Source organism: Eretmochelys imbricata, chromosome 6 (assembly GCF_965152235.1).
Source record: "Eretmochelys imbricata isolate rEreImb1 chromosome 6, rEreImb1.hap1, whole genome shotgun sequence".
NCBI classification, from domain to species: domain Eukaryota; kingdom Metazoa; phylum Chordata; order Testudines; family Cheloniidae; genus Eretmochelys; species Eretmochelys imbricata.
The window spans coordinates 18,810,436-18,832,942 of record NC_135577.1 but is presented as its reverse complement, the minus strand read 5'-3'; the positions used below and the strand labels follow the sequence as shown (position 1 = coordinate 18,832,942).

The following is a 22,507-nucleotide window of genomic DNA, read 5'->3' as shown; positions in this document are numbered from 1 at the left end:
GCCTTGCTGAAGTAGCTCCCACCTGGACCATTAGCAATCCACCTGCCAGCATGCAACCCTCACCCTGAGTGTCTGTGTGTAACTGCAGCCTGCCAGCCACACTTGGGTTACCCTCTTCTTCTCACCAGTCTGGGTTATATTTCAGGATGACCCCAACACACACCCAGTCCAAGATTTCCCCACAAAATGTATGTTCTATACTGCCCAGCCCTCTTCTGTAGAGTACAAATTATATAAAGTCTGTCATTTCTTTCATAGAAATAATATGCCAGTTTACTATTTCAAACACTACAATTTAAACACACTGGATTAGATAAAACAATAAAACAAGTTTATTAACTACAAAGATTTAAAGTGAGTACAAGTAATGAGGCATAAATGGCAAAAATGGTTACAAGAAAAATAAAGATAAAATATTTACTAATGCCAACTTAACAAACTACATTAGATTGAAAGCAAAAATTCCCACAACATGCTTCAGCAGATGACTGACCAAACTGATAGGTCAGAACCCCTCCACCATTCCAGTGCTGCTCCCTTTGTCTTTCTGGTGCCACGAATTCAGTGGGCAGAGAGAGAGGTGTATCCCTGGGGTGTCTGTCACTCCTTTTAATAGTCCTGTCCCCACTTTGAGAAGCATTTCCAGTTGGGATTTGGGAGACAAAAAGTCTATGGGGAAGGTGTGCCCTGCTGCTTTTCCCTCTCCTGTTTGATCTTCCTTTATCTCCCCTTCCTGCTTGATGCCTGTTTCCTGAATACAAATTCTGCAGAGCACACATTCCTTTGCTTGAGGCTGATCTGTTTGCCAACCTCAGTTTGGATCATGTGTTAGTAACACTGTACAGTGGAATCTTATAACTTCACACACAATATTGCCACACATATTTTACCAGGACAATAATGACCAGCAAATCATGCGTTCTCAAATGATACCTCACAAGGCATATTTTGGACAAAGATTATTACAGTAGTTTGCAAGATGTGGACACAGGTAATCTCGGCACAATTTTGGATGGTGGGGGGTTGTTTTTGTTTAGTTTTTTCCCTTTCTTTTCACTAAAGATTGCAATCCAGCTAGTCTTTTCCTCTAATTTATAATTGAGGATTGTCTGCAGAGAGGCTGTCTGATGTGTTGAATTCTGTTGTGGGAAATGGCTCTCTCATTTCTAATTAAATTGTATAAAATGGTGGGCCTTGATATGGCATGATTTCAGTTTGTAGACTTCCACACCTATCCCATTTATTATTTTCCCTCCCTGCTCCTACATTCCCTTTCATTTAAATCCAAACAAAAAATACCAAAATATCATATAAATCTGTCCCCAAATGACAGTGGTTTCCTAAGACCCTGTACTCTCCGAATAACACTTGGACTAAAAGGGAAACAATCCAAGGGAAGTTCATTCTCCATATATGGGACCTCAGCCCTCAACCCCAGGGATAAATTACCATCTGATCATTTGAGTTACAGGTGAAGGATTTACACAGAATCCCAGAGGACCCCTCTGATTCCCTCTCTCTTTTCTCCAATCTCCTCCATCTCTGAGCTCCCCCTTATACGCACTCCCTTCATAGCCTTTATTTTCTCTATTTTTTAATACAGAACACAGCTACCACAGAGTTTTTCCCACTCCAGTGAAACCAACTTCAGAGAATTTGCTTTACAGTGTTGAGATAATTACTGTTCATCTGCTTGTTCTGAACGACTTCCAATAGTTCGCTTCTGGTTAATATTTATGGCATGGCTACACTTGCAGATGTAGAGCGCTGTGAGTTAAACCAGCTCTTGGAGACCGCAGCAGGGAAAGTGCTGCCAAGTGTTCACACTGTCAGCTGCAAGAGCAGTGGCGTGGCCGCATTTGCAGCACTTGCAGCGGCATTGGGAGCGGTGCATCATGGGCAGCTATCCCACAGAGCACCTCTTCCCATTCTGACACTGCAGCTTGTGGGAAGGTGGCGGGGGTGGGATAGCTGCCCATAATGCACCACTCCCAATGCCACTGCAAGTGCCGCAAATGTGGCCACACCACTGCGCTTTGCATCCCAGCAATCCCTGTGCTTCCATCCACATTTGGCGCCATCTTTCAATGGTTTTGGTACTGCATGCTCTGTTTTCCCTTTCGGTCTGTGGGAATGGATCCCAAGCTTGGGAGGAATATGCTGATGGGTCTCCCCAGCACATCATGAATCATGCAAGTCTGGGATGACGAGCAGTGGCTGCAGAACTTTCAGATGAGAAATGACACTTCCATGGGACTGTGTGCTGAGTTTGCCCCCACCCTGCAGCACAAGGACACGAGACTGAGAGCTGCCCTGCTGGTGAAGAAGTGGGTGTCTATTGTAGTTTGGAAGCTGGCAACTCCAGACAGCTACCAATCGGTCACTAACCAGTTTGGAGTGGAAAAGTCGAAAGTTGGAATTGTGTTGATGCAAGTTTGCAGGGCCATTAATCGCATCCTGCTCAGAAGAACCGTGACTCTGCACAACGGGCATGACATTGTGGCCAGCTTTGTACAAATGGGTTTCTCTAACTGTGGAGGTGTGATAGATGGGACACATATTCCAATTCTGGCACCAGACCACCGAGCTTCTGAATTCATAAATTGGATGGGGTATTTCTCTATGGTTCTCCAGCCACTTGTGGATTATGTGGGCATTTCATTGACATTAATGGAGGCTGGTCCAGATGGTGCACGCATCTTTCGGAACACAGGCCTGTTCAGGAAGCTGCAAGCCAGGACTTGCTTCCCAAACTAGAAGATCACCATAGGGGAAATCGAAATGCCCATTGTGATCCTTGGAGACCCCGCTTACCCTTTAATGCCGTGGCTCATGAAACCCTACACAGGGAGCCTTGACAGCAGCAAGGAGTGGTTCAACAACAGGCTGAGTCAGTGCAGAATGACTGTTGAGTGTGCTTTTGGCCATTTAAAGGACCTCTGGTGCTGTCTGGCCAGGTCCAGCTTCCCAAACAATGACAACATCCCCACAGTTATAGCCGCGTGCTGTACCCTCCATAACATTTGTGAAGGGAAGGGTGAAAGCTGTACTCAGGCATGGACCACGGAGGTTCAACACCTGGAGGCTGAATTTGAACAACCAGAGACCAGGGCTATTAGAGGGGCCCAGTGCGGGGCTGTAAGGATTAAGGATGCCTTGAGGGAGCAATTGGATGCTGAAAGCCACCAGTAATGTTTGGTTCCCTGCACGAGAGTGAAGTGCAGTGGTTCCCATGCTAGTAGGCATCTGTGTTTGCTACGTATGATGCACTGACTTGCACAACCAATATTCCAATTGTAGTTGCTGCTTGTTGTGTGCTCCACAATATCTGTGAGAGTAAGAGGGAGATATTTATGGCAGGGTGGAAGGTTGAGGCAACTCGCCTGGCGGCCAGTTTCCCACAGCCAGACAACAGGGCGATTAGAAGAGCACAGCAGGGTGCGCTGCACATCAGAGAAGCTTCGAAAGCCAGTTTCATGACGGTGTGACAGTTGTGTTTGTTTCTCTTAAAGTTACCCGCCCCCTATATATATGAAAGGAAATAAAGTCACAATTGTTTAAAAAAAGTTCTTTTTTATTTGTTGCACAAAACACTGAGAGAAATCAGAAGCTAGATGGGGGAGGAGGAGGAGGAGGAGGGAAGGACAAGTCCAGAAACCAAATCAAAATTTAGGATATGCCAGCTTTCAGCTGCTTGTGCAATCCTCTGGGGTTGACTGTGTGGGTCCCCGTAGCCTCACCCCCGCCATGTTCTTGGGCATCTGGGTGAGGAGGCTATGGAACTTGGGGAGGAGGGAGGGTGGTTATACTGGGGCTGCAGCGGCAGTCTGTGGTCTTGCTGCCTTTCCCGCATTAGATCCACCATACAGCGGAGCATGTCAGTTTGCTCCCCCATGAGCTTGACCATAGCATCCTGCCCGCTCTCATCGCGCATGTCCCTCCTCTCTTCGTATTCATGTAACACTTTATGCAACTCCGTAATTGTTTGCCTCCACGCATTCAACTGGGCCCTATCAGTGCGGGAGGACTGCATGAGCTCAGCAAACATGTCATCCTGAGTTCGTTTTTTCTGCCTTCTAATCTGGACCAGCCTCTGGGACGGAGTAGATAGGGGCCGCATTGAAACATTTGCACCTGCTGCAGGAGGAGAAAAAGGGAGGGTAGTATTTTAAAAGATACATTTTAGAGAACAAAGGGGACACTCTTTCTCAGTGAAACAGGAAATTCATAGTACACAGCACATGTTCTTTCTGTACAAGGTCTCATTTTGCCTCTTATACTGAAGTGCCTGCCACTTTGGTGTGAGTAAGCCACCACATGGGGCCAGGAAACAGAATTCAGCTTGCAGGCAGCCATGGTAAGCCCTAGGGGCACACAGGGTTCTGCTTCTTCCGCATTCATTTCAATGCTTTCAAACTGCTGGGCCCCCTTTCCCATAGCAAGCAATGCCTGGTGGATTTGCCATATAAAAGGAGGGCCTGCGGGCTCTCTGGGATGATTGCTTCACACAACACCTTCCCCCCCCCACACACACACTGTGTGGCTCTGATGAGGCTCTGAGCAGGGATGAGCCCTTTAAACTAAACGCGAACATCCCAGCACAGCTGGGTTTCTCCCCACCCCCCACCACCTGGCTCCGATCAAGCTCTCATTCACCAGAAGTGCCTTCTCCAGGGTCATGGTCCAGGAGCATGCCTTGGGAGTTGGGGGGAGGCTATTGGCTCCAGCATTAAGAACAGTTCCTGGCTAGGGGGGCAAACAGATTCCCCACTTGCTGCCTGTGCACTGTCCTCCTCCTCCTCCTCTTCATCCTCCAAAAACTCATCCTCCTCGCTCCGTGCTACTCCCCCCTTGCAGGTGTCCATGGATAGTGGTGGGGTAGTGGTGGCATCAACCCCCATAACCACATGCAGCTCATGGTAGAAGTGGCATGTATGGGGCTGTGACCCAGAGCGCTCGTTCGTCTCCCTGGCTTTTTGATACGCTTGCCTGAGCTCCTTGATTTTTGTACAACACTGCTCTTTGTCCCTAGAGTAGCCTCTTTCCGTCATGGCTCTGGAGACTTTAGAGTACGTATTTGCATTTCTTTTTTTGGAACGTAGTTTTGCCATAACAGATTCGTCTCCCCAACATGCAGTGAGATCCAGTACCTCCCATTCGGACCATGCTGGAGCTTGTCTGCGAATCCGGGACTGTGTGGTCTCTTGTATGGTGGACTGTGCTGATGGTGACCAAAGAGGAAACTCAAAAGTTCCCAGGGCTCTTACTGCCTACCTGGCTAGTGCATGGGAGTTCAGAGTGTTGTCCAGAGCAGTCACAAGGGAGCATTCTGGGATAGCTCCTGGAGGCCAATATCGTTGAATTGCAACCACAGTACCTGTAACCTGGAACTGTGATCTTGATTTTAGCGCTACTCCAGTTGCCGAGGTGGAGTACAGAAATCGGATTAAAGAGCCCTTTAAATAAAAAAAAAACTGGTTTGGTCGTGTGGACGGAATCAGTTTTATTTCAAAGTAACTCGGCTAATTCTGAAATAACCACGTACTGTAGACCAGGCCTTATTCTCCTTTTCATGGTTTCACCATTTTTTAGGCTTTTTTTCAGTAGTTTATTATTAGTTTCTACCTCTGCAGTGTCTTCTTTTGTGTCTGAGATTAGGATCATACTATCCCAAGCTATAGGAGTGTCATTTTTTCCTTGCTTAAAGTCTCTCATTGTATAATTCTGATTTTAAAAATAAATCATAGTTTAATTAGGAATTTCCAGTTTACTCAGAAATTTCACACATTCTGCCCAGATGAGGACCTAGCCATATTGTTCAATCCACTTTTCCTCTCCAGACAGGATAACTCTATTTCACTGCATCTAAACTTGAATGTAAAAACAATGCCTACGTTCCAGATAATACAAGAAGAACTGACCACTTCTTCCATGGTTTACGGCACTATGACCACATCTAGTCAATGTTCCAGTGCCCCCCAACTGGCTCCCTGTGAGCTCTACTGCCCCTTTAATGCCATGAACTTAATCCTCCATGAAATTCCCGGGAGGAGCAAAGCCTGGGCCCAGAGAGACCTCCCAGCCAGTAGGAGCAGACACAGAAGCAGCTTCAGCATGGACCAATGGAAACTGATGTTTCAGACTGCCTGTTGCATAGGGTTGCCAACTTTCTACTCACACAAACCCAAACACCCTTGCACTGCCCCTCCCCTACTCCTTCTCTGAGCCCCCTCCTCTCAGGCCCTGCTTCTGCCCTAGATAGGAAATTCTGCCAGGGACCTGCTTGCATTGCCTCCCCCAGAGCTCCGTGCTGCCAGCTGGGAGAGAGGGACCCCTTCTCCGGAGCTGCATGCTGCCGGTAGGGAGAGGGCTGGGGGAAGACCTGTAGACTGAGCCCCAGGGCAGCCTGCCTGACGGACACTGGTTTGTTGTGGCAAGTTGCTCATAACGAAAACAAGGCTGCTGGCAGTGGATTTGTTTTTCATATTTCAAACACACCTAGAGAGTTTCATGAGCTGTGAAGACAGATCTAAAAAAGAAGCCGACACTATGGGCCTCTGAACCAGACTGACTGCTTCCCCTTAGCACTCTTCATTACCTTCATTTTAACTTCTTTGATATATTGCAATATTTCCAGCCTCTAGGAAATCTTAAGAGTATGAGATCCAGCTCCCAGTGCTCTTTATTGTTTGTAAATCACAGAAGGGGAAGTTAAAAAAGGTGAGAAGAGATGGAGCAGAGAAATTGGGTAGTGTAGCTTGCAGTCATGGGGTTATCTTTCCATCTGCCAGTGGATAAGAATGGCACATCCTACATTGCCTTTTATCCAAGTTCTGATTTTAAATACCACTAAGGAGTTTTAACTGTGGCCTGAATTAACTTGCCCATGGCCCTGTATTAATTTGTCAGTGTCAAAGATGATCCCTGTATTTGGTCAAGAGTGTGGGGTTTTTTTCCTCCATCTACACATGTCAAGAAGCTTCCAACCTTTTGTTTCAGATGCAGACCTAATCACAATTCTGGATGTCTTTATCACCTTGAGATTGAATTACTGCAGTGTGTTCTGTTTGGGATCATATAAGACAATTCAGAAAGTTCAGCTAGGGTAGACTGTACTTGCCTATTTATAAAGTGGAACATCAACACACTTGTGCTATAATGTCTGCACTGGCTTCCTACTGATTTTATGCAAAATGTAAAGGTCCCATTTTCATCTATAAAACCTTAAATGGAATAGGTGATGGCTACCTAAGAAACCACATCTCTTCTTACACAGTATGGCAGCAGATGTAATCTGCTGAGCAGCAGACCTAACCCAAACCTCTGCCAAGCACTGAGCCCCCTCCCACACTCCAAACCCTCATCCCCAGCCACACCCCAGAACCCTCACCCCAGAGCCCTCACCCCCAGCCAGAGCCCTCATCCCCCCACACCCCAACCCTCTGCCCTACCCTGAGACCCCTCCTACACTCCGAACCCTTTGGCCCCACCCCATTAACTTTGTTCTGTGCAACAATATGGAGGTGATTAGTCACACATCACCTCCATATTGGTGCACATAACAAGATTCATTCCACCCATGATTGGGAAAATACTGTTCTCAAATCAGTCCAGTCTACAAATGATGACAATTTGTTTTTGTTTTTGTTTTTTTTGCATTTCATGGTACAAGCTCATATTCTTGTATGATTACAGACTTTTGTATTTCATGGTACAAGCTCACAATGTAGTATGATTACAGACTTTTGCTTTAACGAACAGAAAAAAGTATTGGAAAATGCATACAGTATATCACCTGGGTCTAAGTATTTCCCAAACTTTCAAAAACATGACTATTTTGAGTAAGTAGCTGCATTATCAATCATATTTAGAAGGTTTCTGCCACTTTTGGTGAAAATTAAACTCTTTATTTGAGTTGTTGCCATTTTTGTGATTTTCAAATTTTTCTCAGATTGGATAATCAATAATGTTTAATCATTAGAGAAAAAACACGCCACTTCCCACATCTACGTCCACCCTGGTGATTACTGCCAAATATGTGCCTAACATGACAGCAATGAAATTTTTCTAGCTCATGGGTTACCCCTTAGTGCCCAGAATGGGTCTGGGCTGGTAATCTAGTAAAAATAAGGGGTTTTAGTCCTGCTTCAAGTGTAAATCTGCATGTAAACTTAATCATGGAGCTGCTAATGCCTTTGTGAACATTCCTGTCTCCCACTGAGTGATGTTGCATTTGGATTGTGTATGCATCTGCTGGGAAATAATCAAATCTATTTTGGGGTCATGTGGTTTTGATGTATTCCCCATCTCTTTACAGTACATCACAATATGACATATTAGCAAACCATCCTAGTACAGAATTCCAGATGAAAACAATGAGTGCTCTTGTAATTTTGATAGAACACAATTTTGCCCTTAAATGTATGGCAGATTTCTAAAACACTGCAAATGGCACCTGACATTTCAAAAACATCTGAGTCAGTCCAGCCTTCCCTCTCCCTGCCCCCACACTCACACACACTAGAGTTTCCTCACTTCCAGGGAACCCATTTTGAATTTTTGTTTTCCCCACCAACAGCTCTTCAAATGTTTGCTTGGGTCTGGTCTGGTCAGTAGTTAGATCTTTTTGAATTCTTCCAACACACTTTAGCAAATCACAATAGGTATCATGGTGAGAAGCCTCATCAGTAGCTCAGGCCCTAATGTTCAATACCTGATTGGTAGGTAGCTCTTCCTTAAGATCCTCAATCATGAGGGGGAAAAAGAAAAAAAAATAGGTCATGTTGGTTAAAAAATATGGGGGCCCTTCTGATACTGAGAAACATGAGGGGCTAAGCACAGCTCTATGCAAGAGAAAGGATGGTCGTGTCATTAAATTGCTGGATTGAACTCAAGACACTCTGTGTGACCTTGGGCAAGTCATTCAATCTCTTATGGATCTCAATTCTCCATTTGAAAAATGACAATAATAATATTTCCTTACCCTACCATTCACCTGTCTGGTCTGTTTAGATTGTAGGACCTCAGGGCAGGGTCTGTCTGTGTGTAGTGTTGCTCCTTCTTCTCGCACCAGTGTCCTGTTCTGACACCAGCATTACCCTCAGCCAAGTGGTGGCAGGTGTCCAGCACATTGCAGATCAGAGGAGAAATCGGTGACAGGGAGTCTGGGTAAACTCTAAGTGAAACTTGACATATTTACATTTATTCACCTGTTTTGGAATGAGAGGGTCAACAGCAGAGGCTCCTCTTCCAGAGATCTGAGCCCAGCACCAAATTCCCAAAGAGAAACTCTGCCTCCAGAATGGACTCTGATCAGCACCCAGGGCAAAGAACAAACTCTATTACTGTTGGCACAGCTACGTCCTTCCCAAAGCTTACCCCCAACACCACTCCTCATATGGGGGGTGTCTTTCCTTTTTTATCCCAGTTGGGTCCTTCTTTACCATCATGTGTCTTCTCCCCACTTTGGGTCCTTTTTCTCCTCAACTTCTTGTTTGTCTTCCCTCCTTTCTTACCTTTACATTTTGTGGAGCTCTTCTCTGTTGATTCATTGAGAACACCCTCTCCCTACCTCCCCTGTCTAGGGTTTATCTGTGTATTTTCCCACATACACCCATGAATTTATTTCTTCCTCTCTTCAACACAAACATAGATTCTCTCATCGCATTGGGGCACCTCTCTTCCTCTCTCCAAAATATCTCAGGGGCTCTACCAACCATGACAGAACTTGGGGGACCCCAGGGATTGGGGGCTTCTCTCCCTAATACAAATTCAGGGTTCCTTTTCTCTCTCAAACATTAGGACTTTCCTCCTCATTTGGCGAAGCGACCATATTTTGAAGGCAACTGTAGTGATGGAGGAGGCTGTGCAGGTGACAGATGCGATGAGTGGGGTGTCTCTACATGTGTGCAAGATTTGGCAGCTGTTGGGGGTGCAGAGGGTTCCCTCTGAGCCCTGGAGGGAGGGTTTGATGGCGGAGTGGTAGAATATGACAGCCATACTGGGGGCTGGCCATTGAGATGCACATGGTCAAAACCAGGCTGCTGCCATAGTTGCACACTCTGCTGGCTGGCAGCTCCACCAGGAGCCCAGACTCTGCGGGGAGAGATGCAGAATCCAGCGGAAAATTTCTGTTGCAATAACTCCACCAGTGTTTCTGGAACAGACCCTGGCAACAGGGTCACATGGTCGCCCTCCTCTCAGGGTCTCTTCTTCCCCAAACTTTGGGGATCCCCCTGGTTGTGGGGCTGGTCTCCTCTTTGTCTTCCAATCCCCCCAGCCTTTGCTCCCGGGTCTCAGTGGAAGGTGGGTGTGACGCTGCTGGTGCTGGGCCTTGGTCACAGCTGCCTCCCCTCCCCAGACCTGAGGGTCAGAGTTGGGGGCAGAGACAGGAGACGTCTGTGTCCTGCAGGGCAGCAGCAGAGCTAGTGCCGGGGGCGCAGAGGGTCAGGATCTCCCAGCTCCTCCTGCTCTGAGCCTGGCCCAGCTGCCTGGGGGGGGGGGCTCCCCTTACAGCCTCCCTGTAGCGATGGGGCTGCTCTGATTGGGTCGCACCATCCCGGGGCTGATCAGTGCCAAGTCCAGTCTGATTGGCTGAGAGCTGGGTAGGTGGGACTTAGGGTAGCCAGATGGCTGTCCCTTAAATTCTGGTTGGTCAGTGGAAAGGGTGAGGGGCGGTGCTTAGTGAGGAAGTTTTACCCCAAACCTTAATCCTTATTGGTCAATGGCAGAGATTTAAGGATTGGGGTGTCTGGGTCATTCACAGTCCTGATTGGTCAAGAGTCAAGTGCAAGGGGTGGGGCTTAGGCAGGAAGTCGCACCCAACACTGGTTTCTCATTGCAATAGGGTGGGGGTTGGGAGAGTTGGTGTAGCATGTGGATTGGTCAGGGACAGGGAGGCTGGTGGGCGGGGCCGCCTGTCAGAACAGCTGTGACGAGCCCTGTTCACACTGTGATCCCCCTTCTCTGTGTTCCTCTCTCCTGCAGCTTGTGGAAATGTCGTCTCACAGGCGCTTGCTGTGGGGATCTCGCTGCTGTTCTCAGAACCAGCCAGAGTCTGACAGTGCTCAACCTGGCTGGTAATAAACTGGGAGATGCCGGAGTGCGACTGCTGTGTGAGGGACTGAAACACCCGAACTGCAAACTGCAGAAATTGGAGTAAGTAACATTTGGCCTCCTCTGTGTATTTACAGGTGTCCTCTGTGTAAAGTGCTTGACGCAGTGAGAGATGGTGGAGGGGAGAAGATTTTTTTTTCTCTCTGTTCCACTCTGATGTTTCTCGGGGACTGAGAGTCACCTCGTTACCCTAGTAGTAGCTGGGTAAAAACCAGGATCCAAATATTCAGGACAGCTCCCAGAGCTCCTCAGAGACTTTCCTTAGTAAATATAGAGTGCCTTTGCCTACACTCTGTTATACTGAAAACCATCATTTGTTATATTCATAGCCAGGGTGATCCCCGGCCTGCTGTGATGTTTTCACCTCCAAGTGGTTTTGATCATTTGCCATGGTCTTTAGTGGTTTTCCATTGACTGTTATGGGATGTGGCAAGGGTAGACAACACAGTGTTCTGTAGATACGTTACATGTTATACTTGATGAATAAATATCCTGTAAGATGTGTTTGTTCTACTGAGTTTGTCCGGTCTTAGGTGAGAGCTGTTTGCAAAGAACAGCAGACCCTTTGCCAAGGCCGCTCTGTCACACCAACCCAATTTTCCTTTCTCTTATTACACCACCTCCAATTCATGCTGACCCTGGTGTTGTTCCTGGCAAGGGTTTTAGCGAAGAGGTGATCTTGGATTTTGCTCGGACCATGACCAGGCCAGGGCTCAGTCTTTTCCTCTCTCAGAAGCAGTTCTACAGCTGAGTTCCATAGAATCATAGAATATCAGGGTTGGAAGGGACCTCAGGAGGTCATCTAGTCCAACCCCCTGCTCAAAGCAGGACCAATCCCCAATTTTTGCCCCAGATCCCTTAATGGCCCCCTCAAGGATTGAACTCACAACCCTGGGTTTAGCAGGCCAACGCTCAGTTCTAGCTGTTGAGAACACTCTGCTCCAATGCCCTTGAGTGTGAACCTGGGCATCTCCAGGGGGATTGCCCCTGTGGAGCACAGTTGAGACTATGTCTGCTACAGGCCATTGGCCTTGGCAAATAGCAATAACACAACTCCGCACCATACCTCTAACACTGCACAGCCACACACAAACGTGCGTACAGCCGTGCCCAAGGGATCCCATCACCTCTGGTGCTTAACCTGCTCAGAGGAAATACAATCACATATTTTCCACCACCACGTCCCTCTGCACTGTTTTAGCACAAACACTTGCAAAACAGTTGCAGTCGTGCAACGAGTCTTCTCCCAGTGGTGTTCCACACTGCCCCTGCCCATCCTTCCATGAGCATTTTGATAATTCAGAATCACTGGGCTCAACACAGGGAACTTTAGGGGAAATGTAATGGCCTGTGATGTGCAGGAGGGCAGACTAGATGAGCTAATGGTCTCTTGTGGCCTTAAACTCCATGAAGCTCATTCTGTCACCTGCCAAGCTGCTCACTGGAGTTAGTTGCAAAAATTCATAATTTTGGTTGAAAAATGGATGAAGTACTAAACAAAATATTCCAAAGAGAATTGTTTCCATTTTTCAGCAAGCTGTGCCACTCGTATTCCTGCTGCCTGCCAGCCCCAGAGTAGGTGAGGGGAGACTAGTTGGTCTCTGCTTGGCCTGGCCCCAAACACCCACCCCTCAGATTTACAAAGACACAATGAATGAGAAATACAATGTTATAGCATTAGTACTTCAACCACATGTCAACTTAAAAAAATTATTTGCTGCATTGGGAATTCTTGTGCAAAAATATAAAATGCTACAACATGGCCGTGCTGACTAACCCCTGATTTACATGCATGAGCACAGACACCCCACAATGCATAATGGCTGCCTGTTGACAGCATCTGCAGCAATTTCCACTCTCCTGAGATGTGCTAAAGAGAACACAGGGCATGGTAATGAATTAACAAATTAACACCCGGATGAACCTTACCCTCTGCATTCCTCCACCCCAACTAAATCCTCTTTTCTATGGTTCTCCATCACCCACTGATTGGTCCCATCCTTCCAGCCCCAAGGAAGTCCACTATAGAAGGTGGGGAAGAACTTTGGTGAGCATTCTCTGGGCTGCATGGAGGACCCTCAGGAATATCCTTCCTTTGGGCCCAGAGCACTCTCATCTCTAGCTCCTAAAAGAAAACACTGGATAGAGAGAAACTGAGTTTAGCTATAAACATGATTGAAGAAATGAATTAAAAGCAAATTAAATCCAACTCCTCACCGCCCTGACCACCAACCCCCAAAGCTGCTGGTGCTCTTCATGATCCACTCTGGGCCTTCAGGCTCAGCACATGTTTTGGGGTGGTGGGAGTGGCAGTAGAAGCTGCTGACCCTCTGTCATGGCATCTATAAGTGTGAGGGTGTTGCTGCTCACAACACATTTGCAGCTCCTTGTGCAGGTCACAACCATTTAAAGCAGGCGCAGCAAACCAAAAAGAGTGACTACATGTACACAAAAACTATAAGCTGTAGACATTATGCACCTGCTCCAGGAAGCAGCGCAAGGAAATGCAGGATAGGTGCAACAACCCCGAGGCCCTGCAACATGTAGAGTGCACTCCTAGTGAATGTAGTACTGTCATAAATATAAAGGGAAGGGTAACCATCTTTCTGTATACAGTGCTATAAAACCCTTCCTGGCCAGAGACGAAACCCTTTCACCTGTAAAGGGTTAAGAAGCTAAGGTGACCCCACTGGCACCTGACCCAAAATGGCCAATGGGGGGACAAGATTCTTTCAAATCTGGAGGTGGGGGGAACAAAGGGTTTGGTGTGTCTGTGTGATGCTTTTTGCCGGGAACAGATCAGGAATGCAGACTCACAACTCCTGTTAAGTTAGTAAGTAATCTAGCCAGAAATGCGTTAGATTTCCTTTTGCTTAATGGCTGAATGGAATGTATATTCCTGTTTTTGTGTCTTTTTGTAACTTAAGGTTTTGCCTAGAGGGATTCTCTATGTTTTGAATCTGATTACCCTGTAAGGTAGTTACCATCCTGATTTTACAGAGGTGATTCTTTTACCTTTTCTTTAATTAAAATTCTTCTTTTAAGAATCTGATTGCTTTTTCATTGTTCTTAAGATCCAAGGGTTTGGGTCTGTGTTCACCTGTACAAATTGGTGAGGATTCTTATCAAGCCTTCCCCAGGAAAGGGGGTGTAGGACTTGGGGGGATATTTTGGGGGAAGACGTCTCCAAGTGGGCTCTTTCCCTGTACTTTGTTTAAAACGCTTGGTGGTGGCAGCATATGGTTCAAGGATAAGGCAAAGTTTGTACCTTGGGGAAGTTTTTAACCTAAGCTGGTAAGAATAAGCTTAGGGGGTCTTTCATGCAGGTCCCCACATCTGTGCCCTAGAGTTCAGAGTGGGGAAGGAAGCTTGAGAAGTACATTGTGTGCACCCAAGATAGAACTGCTAGTGTGGATGCACTGCATTATTGCAGCTACCAGTTCAGTTACACTGATGCAAGTTGCAATGTGGAGTTCTCATACCCTATTTAGGGTCTTGACAATTAGTACGAGGACTTTGAATTTAGTCTGGAAGGGAATGGGAAACCAATTGACTTGGTGGAGCATCAGAGAGAGGGGCTCACATCAGCCACTGTTGCTTAAAAAAGGAACTGCTGCCACCTGAATGTGGTACTTACCTCCCCACCCAGGAGCATGATTCGTGTCAGTCTAACACTATTCACTGAGGTCTAGCCATTGCTTGGCAACACTTGTGGTTCAATATTAAAAGTATTTAAGAGACCAAATAACCAAGCTTAGGTGAGTTTATTAATAGGGGACAAAGCAGTACAATACGAAAAGGAGGCATACATACACTCCTTCTGGGAACCAACTAATGTCTCAGCACATTCACCTTACACACAAGTTGTGCTTCAAAAATATGCACCCAAGATAGCACAGCATGGTTATTTCCAAATTAGAAGGCACTGAATATGTCACCCAGGGCTAGAATTCACCAGTCAGCTTTCTTAACTTTTCTTCTTGTATCATCATGTATCATTCTCTTTCTTTTGAATACTACACTGTAAGAGCTACGAAGGCACTACCCAACCTGTACTGGGATGTACAATGGATGTATCGTGCCTTCAGTTGGTTTTATATTTGCTAATGTCAAAAGCTATCTTTTGCCTTGTAGAGTACACATATTTGAAGTGAAGCTGGAAGTACTACCTCCTGTTATGGTAGCCTGACACTTCCATGAGTAGACCTTGTTTTCTGTTGCTTATAACTTTGCTAACCTTAACCATTTTGACTTAAATTTTCCATGCTGGGTGTCTGCTTCAAGTTGGATATTTTTGTGAAATTTCAGCCTAAATGGTTCATCCATTTTCATCCATAGGCTAGGAAAACACGCTCCTTTCCCCCAAGTAATTCTAGTGAACTTTGCAGTGAGAAGCTCTATCATCCCCATGCTTTGGTGCAGGAATTTAAAATTTGGCAGGGGAAGCATTTCTGACAGGGATGTGCCTATTTCTGTTCCTGTGAAAATCTGCCCCAATTTTCAAAGTTATAAGCATTTGAAAAATCTCAGTCTCGATGCTCAGTGGAGACTTATTTCAGATTTACAGCTAGAATCTCCAAAGCTCTCTTCTTCACCGAGCATGTTCCACCATGGGGCTCCAGAGGGCTGAGTCAGCCCTGACTGGGACTGCTGGGGAAATCAGGATTGGATCGGGGGATCCTGACTTCCGTCTTGAGGGGTGGCACTCTCCAGTCAGAAAGGGGTTAAAGAACTCATCAGGGCACATTCACCCCCAACCTGGCACACCTGTGAGACCTATTGCACCTGGAGAGGGGTGGCTCCTTGAAAGAGAGGATCACAGCCCAGTGCAGGTTGGCAGGGAACCTGCAGAAGAGATTCTGCTGCCTGAACCCTCTGGAGAGACAGAGGAACCATCTTTACTCTGCTTTGCTTTTCATTAGAGCCCAGGTGCTCATCCTTGGCCTCTGACACGCAGGGTGTTAGGAACCCAGTCCTCTTCTCAGAGACTATTTATCTTTTACCTTGCGAGGGACAGTGGGGTGAGCCCAGACTATTTTGTGGGTTGCAGGATTATTTTCTTTGCTTTTTTCTGTCTTGGACTGTGGCCATGTCTTAAAGGAGGAGAAGACACCTCCCAAAGACTGACTGCCGGAGACCTCACCCTGCACTCCAAACCAGTGCTATAGTGACATCTCCAGCCAGAAAGGGAGCTTAGGGATGAGAGAGGTGCCCACCCTCACCTCACAGGTGTTATGTAGAGGTAAAACCTGTGACAGAGTTTGAATAGGAATCACCAGTTTGCTCAGAAATTTCACACTTTCCGCCCAGACAAGGACTTAGCCAAACAGTTCCATCTATTTCTCATCTCCAGACTGGATCACTGTAATTCACTGCACCTAAGACTCAATCTAACACTGCGTATGTTCCAGCTGATTGAAAGGAACTCTCCACCTCTTCTGTGGTTTATGTCACTATGACCATATCAGGTCAGTGCTCCAATCCCTCCATTAGCTGCCAGTCAGTTTCTGTTGCCAATTTAATGCCATGGTCTTAAACCTCCATGAAACTCCAGAACCAAGCCAAGGACCAGAGTTGACTCCCAGCCAGTAAGAGCAGACAGAGAAACAGCCTGATGGACACTGATGTAATTTGTCTACCTGCTACAAGTTGTCACTCTCGACATTCTCTTCCTTGTGCTGATTGGCTGTTTCTTGCAAATCTGTCCTTTCCCCTCCCCTCATGGTCAGTGCACCTCAGCCTCTTTCCATGCTCCCCTCTTTCCTCCCTCCCTTCTTTGTCCCCTTCCATTCCTATCTCTTTTCATTTAGATAATCCCCACCTAGCAACTCCCACCCAAAGAATTATGGAAAACCCAAATGCAAAGATTCACCCACCTTCCCCCCACAACAAAATAACAAACAAAAGGTCACTATTGCACTGTTCATTCTGCTTGTGTGTTCTGTCCCTGTCCCCTCCCTTTTGTCTGTCTTGTCTAATTACATCATAAACTCTTCAGGAGAGGGACTAGTTACTACTCTGTACAGCTCCTAGCACAATGAGGCCATGTTCTTGGGTGAGCCCCAGGCACTACTACATTATGTGATTACATCATTCCCATGCCAATGTTGGCACACAGGGTGTAAACCAGTCTCTTCCATTCCCCTCTGTCATCTGCTGCTGCTTCCATTTGCTCTAAGGTGTTGAGATGGACTATTCTGCCCTCCCTGCTAAGGCTTCTGCTCAAGGTTTCTCTTGGGCACCCTTGTTTTCTCACAGAATTTGATTTCCACTTGATGACTTCATGTGGGAGTCTGTGTTGGTATCTGGTGTACAGTTCAGTGTGCCCTCAGATTGTGTTGGAAATGAGCTGCTCGTTGGTGATTTCTCAGATCTTTTTGTTGATGATGACGTCTTTCCAACCAATGCCAAGAATCTTTTGCAGGCACTTATTTTCGAAGGCATCTAGTTTTCTGAGTAAAGCTTCGTAGCTCTCAAGCTCTAGCAGCCTTATGTTGACACTGAGATTATGTTTGAAGATTCTCAGTTTTATTCTGGTGCTGAATATCTTTGGTTTCCATACATTGCTGAGTTTAGTAAATGCCTTTCCTATACTATTCCTATACAACCGCATTTGCTCCAAACCCTCAGACGGTGACAAATACCTACAAGATCTTTATCAAGCATTCCTAAAACTACAATACCCACCTGGGGAAGTGAGGAAACAGATTGACAGAGCGAGACGGGTACCCAGAAGTCACCTACTACAGGACAGGCCCAACAAGGAAAATAACAGAATGCCACTAGCCATCACCTACAGCCCCAGCTGTACTTCTAAAACTTCTCCAGAGCATCATCTACGATCTACAACCTATCCTGGAAAATGATCCCTCATTCTCACAGACCTTGGGAGGCAGGCCAGTCCTCGCTTACAGACAGCCCCCCAACCTGAAGCAAATACTCACCAGCAACTGCACACCACACCACAGAAACACTAACCCAGGAACCAATCCCTGTAACAAACCTCGTTGCCTACTCTGTCCCCATATCTACTCTAGTGACACCAGCGTAGGACCCAAACACATCAGCCACACCATCAGGGCTCATTCACCTACACATCTACTAATGTGATATAAGCCATCATGTGCCAGCAATGCCCCTCTGCCATGTACATTGGCCAAACTGGACAGTACCTACATAAAAGAATAAATGGACACAAATCAGACATCAGGAATGGTAACATACAAAAGCCAGTAGGAGAACACTTCAATCTCCCTAGACATTCAATAACAGATTTAAAAGTAGCCATCCTTCAACAAAAAAACTTCAAAAACAGACTTCAAAGAGAAAGTGAAGAGCCACAATTCATTCAGAAACTTAACACCATTAATTTGGGCTTGAATACGGACTGGGAGTGGCTTACTCACTACAAAAGCAATTTTCCCTCTCTTGGTATTGACACCTCTTCACCAGTTATTGGGAGTGGACCTCATCCACCCTGACTGAACTGGCCTTGTCAACACTGGTTCTCCACCTGTAAGGTAACTCCCTTCTCTTCATGTGCCAGTATATTTATGCCCATATATGTAATTTTCACTCCATGCATCTGAAGAAGTGGATTTTTTACCCACAAAAACTAATGCCAAAAAAAATCTGTTAGTCTTTAAAGTGCCACCGGGACTCCTCATTGTTTTTGTGGCTAGAGACTAAGACAGCAACCCCTCTGATACTTTCCTGTACTTGATGTCACTTCCTTCTGGAGCTATCTGATGGTCAATGTGGTGCTTCTGAGATAAGAAAGTAGAACAATTTGTCTGATATTTTTGAATTCTAATGTGCTGTTACTGCTTGACCTCTGGGGTTCAAGGATATTTGCTTTAGCATAATTACCTCTGAGCCCTGCTTAGCCTGCTATTTTTCCCAAGTTGTCTGACTTTGTAAATTTTTGGGGCTGTTGCTCAATAGCGTAATATCATTAGCTAAGTCTCGGTCTTCCTGGCATTTGCTGTCTACCTATCCTAGACTGGTGTTTGTGTTACTAATACACTTCTGCATTGCTGCATCTTGTGCTTGTGTCTTTCAGTCCCAAGCCCAGATAAAGCGGGGAGGGTCGAGTGCAAGGCTAAACACGTCGTCTTGTAAAAACACCTCACCAGTTGTAGAAACAGAACCAGGCTACCATTCCGGTAAAAATGAACACTGCTTCCCCTTTGTGCTTCAGGAAGGCTCCTGATGAAAGCCAGTCTCTGGAAGCCAAGTCCCTGAAAAGTTGGATGCTGAAAGCAAGAAAACGCTTCAGGGCTGGTTACTGGTATGTGAGAACAATGTTTCACACATCAACGATCTTGCAGATCATGAGAGTTATGGACAAGTATAGACTTGAAATCCTGGGCATCGGTGAGAGCAGATTGAGAGATGTGGATAAGAAGTGCTTCAGGCAAGAGAAGAAATATCTGATTTATTCAGGGCGTAGTGACAACAAGCACTCAGAGGGAGTAATTCTCATTATAACAGATTGTGCAGAAAAATCACTCATCAACTGGGAACCTACTAACCAGCGCATCATAGACGCCAGACTCCAGGCCAGATTCCTAAAGTTATACAGCACTGTGGTCCAATGGAGGAATGGAGCAATGAGGATAAAGGTGAGTTCTGCTACTGTAATACAAATAATAATAATAATAATACGGCTCTAACTCCAGTAACATGAAGGACCAAATTTTGATCTGTGAACTGCTGCGATTGCTGGGCTCCTCTGGGACACTGCCATTCACAAAGCCCAGGACCAAGGATGTGAGAGCTGGGAACAAAGCATTCTCGGCCTCATCAAAGCCATCTCTGTCTAGGCCTAAACCCAACTGGATATTGCAATGGACAGGTGAAGCTGGATGCAGTTATTCAGTAGTTTCCTAATCAGGTTGCTAGAAGGAATGTTATGGCATTGTGTATGCTCTGGAGAAGGTACGCCCATACGTTTGGGGATGGTGTTTCCACCTGCAGACCGACCATGCTGCACTGAAGTGGCTTCATACCATCAAGGAAAATAACAAGAAACTTCTTCAGTGGAGTTTAGCTCTTCAAGATTTTGATTTTGAAATTCAACACATTTCAGGAGCTTCTAACAAAGTGGCTGATGCACTCTCCCATGAAAGTTGCCCAGAATCAGCTGGGTAAAAATGTCCCTGTATTCTAAGTCATTTTAGCCCTTGAAATGTGGAAAATACTGTCTAGTCTTCATGTAATTGGTAGTAAAATTAAAGGTTATAATTATCTTATTAACTCTATTTTCTCCTAGAGCTCCAGGAAGAAATCAGAGCCAGTGTGAAACAGGCTGTCCAGCACCGTCTGTGATTTGAGGGGCATGTCATGAATATAGGGGGAAGGATAGCAACCTTTATGTATGCCAGCCCATTCTGTAGCATAAAATCCCTCCTTGGCAGCTGTACTGGATTGCCTTACCTGTAAGGGGTTAAGCAGTTCAGATGACCAAGTTGGCACCTGACCAGAAGGACCAATGAGGAAAGAAGATAATTTCAAATCTGGGGGGGGAAGGATTTGTTTTGTTGTTCTGTGGGTTGTTCTCTCTCTGGACAGAGGGAAATGCCAGCAGGCACACTATCTCCTAAAACCATACCTGGAATAATCCATCTAAAACCACAGGAACTGTGAGTAGGGCAAGGAAATGTGTTTGGTTATCTCTTGTTTTGGCTTGTGAATTTCCCTATGCTAGAGAAGTATTTCATTCCTGTTTTTGTAACTGTGAAGCTGACCCCAGAGGGGAATCCTCTGTGTTTTAAATCTTTTTATTACCCTGTAAAAGTTACCTTTCATCCTGATTTTTCAGGTGTGATTCTTTTACTTTTTTTCTTTATAATAAAAGTTCTTCTTTTAAGAACCTGATTGATTTCAGTGTCCTGAAGACAAAGAGTCTGGTTGTGCTCACATTGCTGAAGCAACTGGTTGGTATTTTATTCTCAAGCCTCTCCAGGAATGGGGGTAAAGGAGCCTTGGGGGATATATGGGAGGATAGGGATTCCAAGTGACCCTTCCCTGAATTTTTGTGTAAATCCCTTGGTGTTGGCAGCAATACCAGTCCAAGGACAAGAGGGGGAATTTTGCCTTGGAGAAGTTTTAACCTAAGCTGGTAGAATATAAGCTTAGGGGGTCTTTCATGTGGGTCCCCACATCTGTATCCTAGAGTTCAGAGTGGGGGGATTTACCCTGACAGAAGTCAAGATTAAAAACAAAGATTTAAGTTTGTGTGAAGGGTTTTTTTTAGCTTACATTATAAAATATTTGCATGATGGATCTTGTTTCACCAACTCTGACTGGAAGCCAAAAGCTCTGGCCATTGAGCGACCAAATTTGTGCTTGTACAAAAACTCTTCCACAATTTTAGGCCCACGTTACCAGTTAATGGGCTCCCTGCATCTCAGTGTTCATGACCAGATACAGCATTGATTTGGTCAAGAGAACCTCCATATGCTTCTCCTTTAATCATGATTTGTGGCCCAGCAGTTGGATGGTCCAAATGATGCGCCTCAGCTACTGTCATGTGCAGAAACAGAGTCTACTGTCTGGAAAACCACCTATCACAGGACCTGGGTGGCTCTGTGGATGTGTTATGGTAATTGCATCTGAGTACCACCCCTGGCACTGAGAGTCCAAATCCAATCAGGGGCAGAAATCTGAGGTAAAAGAAGCAGGCATATTGCTCCAATCTACATCTATTACAGGGGGATTTTAATTTTGGGGGAACAGAATCTGAGTATGGCAGAAAATGCAGAAGGTGCTGAAACTATTGTGTGAAAAAAAGCCACACAAGCAAATGCTCGCTTGGAGAGGAGGGTGATTGGGGTGAAAGAGTAGGTGGGAAGAGGGTTAAGGCTCAGATAATGGGGGTCTAGGGGCACAGGGGAATGTGTGTGCCACATTGGTTTGTGTGTGCCACAATCTGGGTTTCCCCCAATCTATGTACAGGGTCATGACCTCCCCCCTCCTTGCTCCCCTCATGTGAACCAGGTTCGGGGGGGGGGGTTGCTTTTCCAGGGGGGTCTGAGCCCCTCTTCCTATTCCTTATGTGACTTGGGGTTCCTTGTCCCCCTGGTGGTGTCTGAACTCTTCTCCATGCTCCTGTGTAAGTGTGAGGCTCTAGGGGGCTCCCGACCATCTATGGGGTGTGACCCCCATCACTGCCCCCTCATGTGAGCCAGGTTCTGAAGGAGGATTGCCTTTCTGGGGTATCTGAGCCCCTCTCTCTAACCCCTCCATGTAATCTGGAAGTCACTGTCCCTGTGGTGGTATCTGAGCCCCGCTCCCTGTCCCCCACCTCTCCATGTGTGCTTGGCTCTGGGAGTCGGTGCCCATCTATGGGAGTCTGACCCTCATCCATTCCCCCCTCAAATGAGGCGGG

General features: G+C 46.2%; 1 protein-coding gene across 1 annotated transcript in view; it reads left to right on the top strand.

Annotated features, from left to right (window-relative positions):
* LOC144266499 (NACHT, LRR and PYD domains-containing protein 12-like) overlaps positions 1-22,507 on the top strand; it is a 171,717-nt gene that overhangs the window by 55,948 nt on the left and 93,262 nt on the right. The window contains exon 5 of the mRNA XM_077819933.1: positions 10,987-11,157. Within this exon, the coding sequence (XP_077676059.1) occupies positions 10,987-11,157 (171 nt within the window). The remainder of the gene's footprint in view (positions 1-10,986; positions 11,158-22,507) is intronic.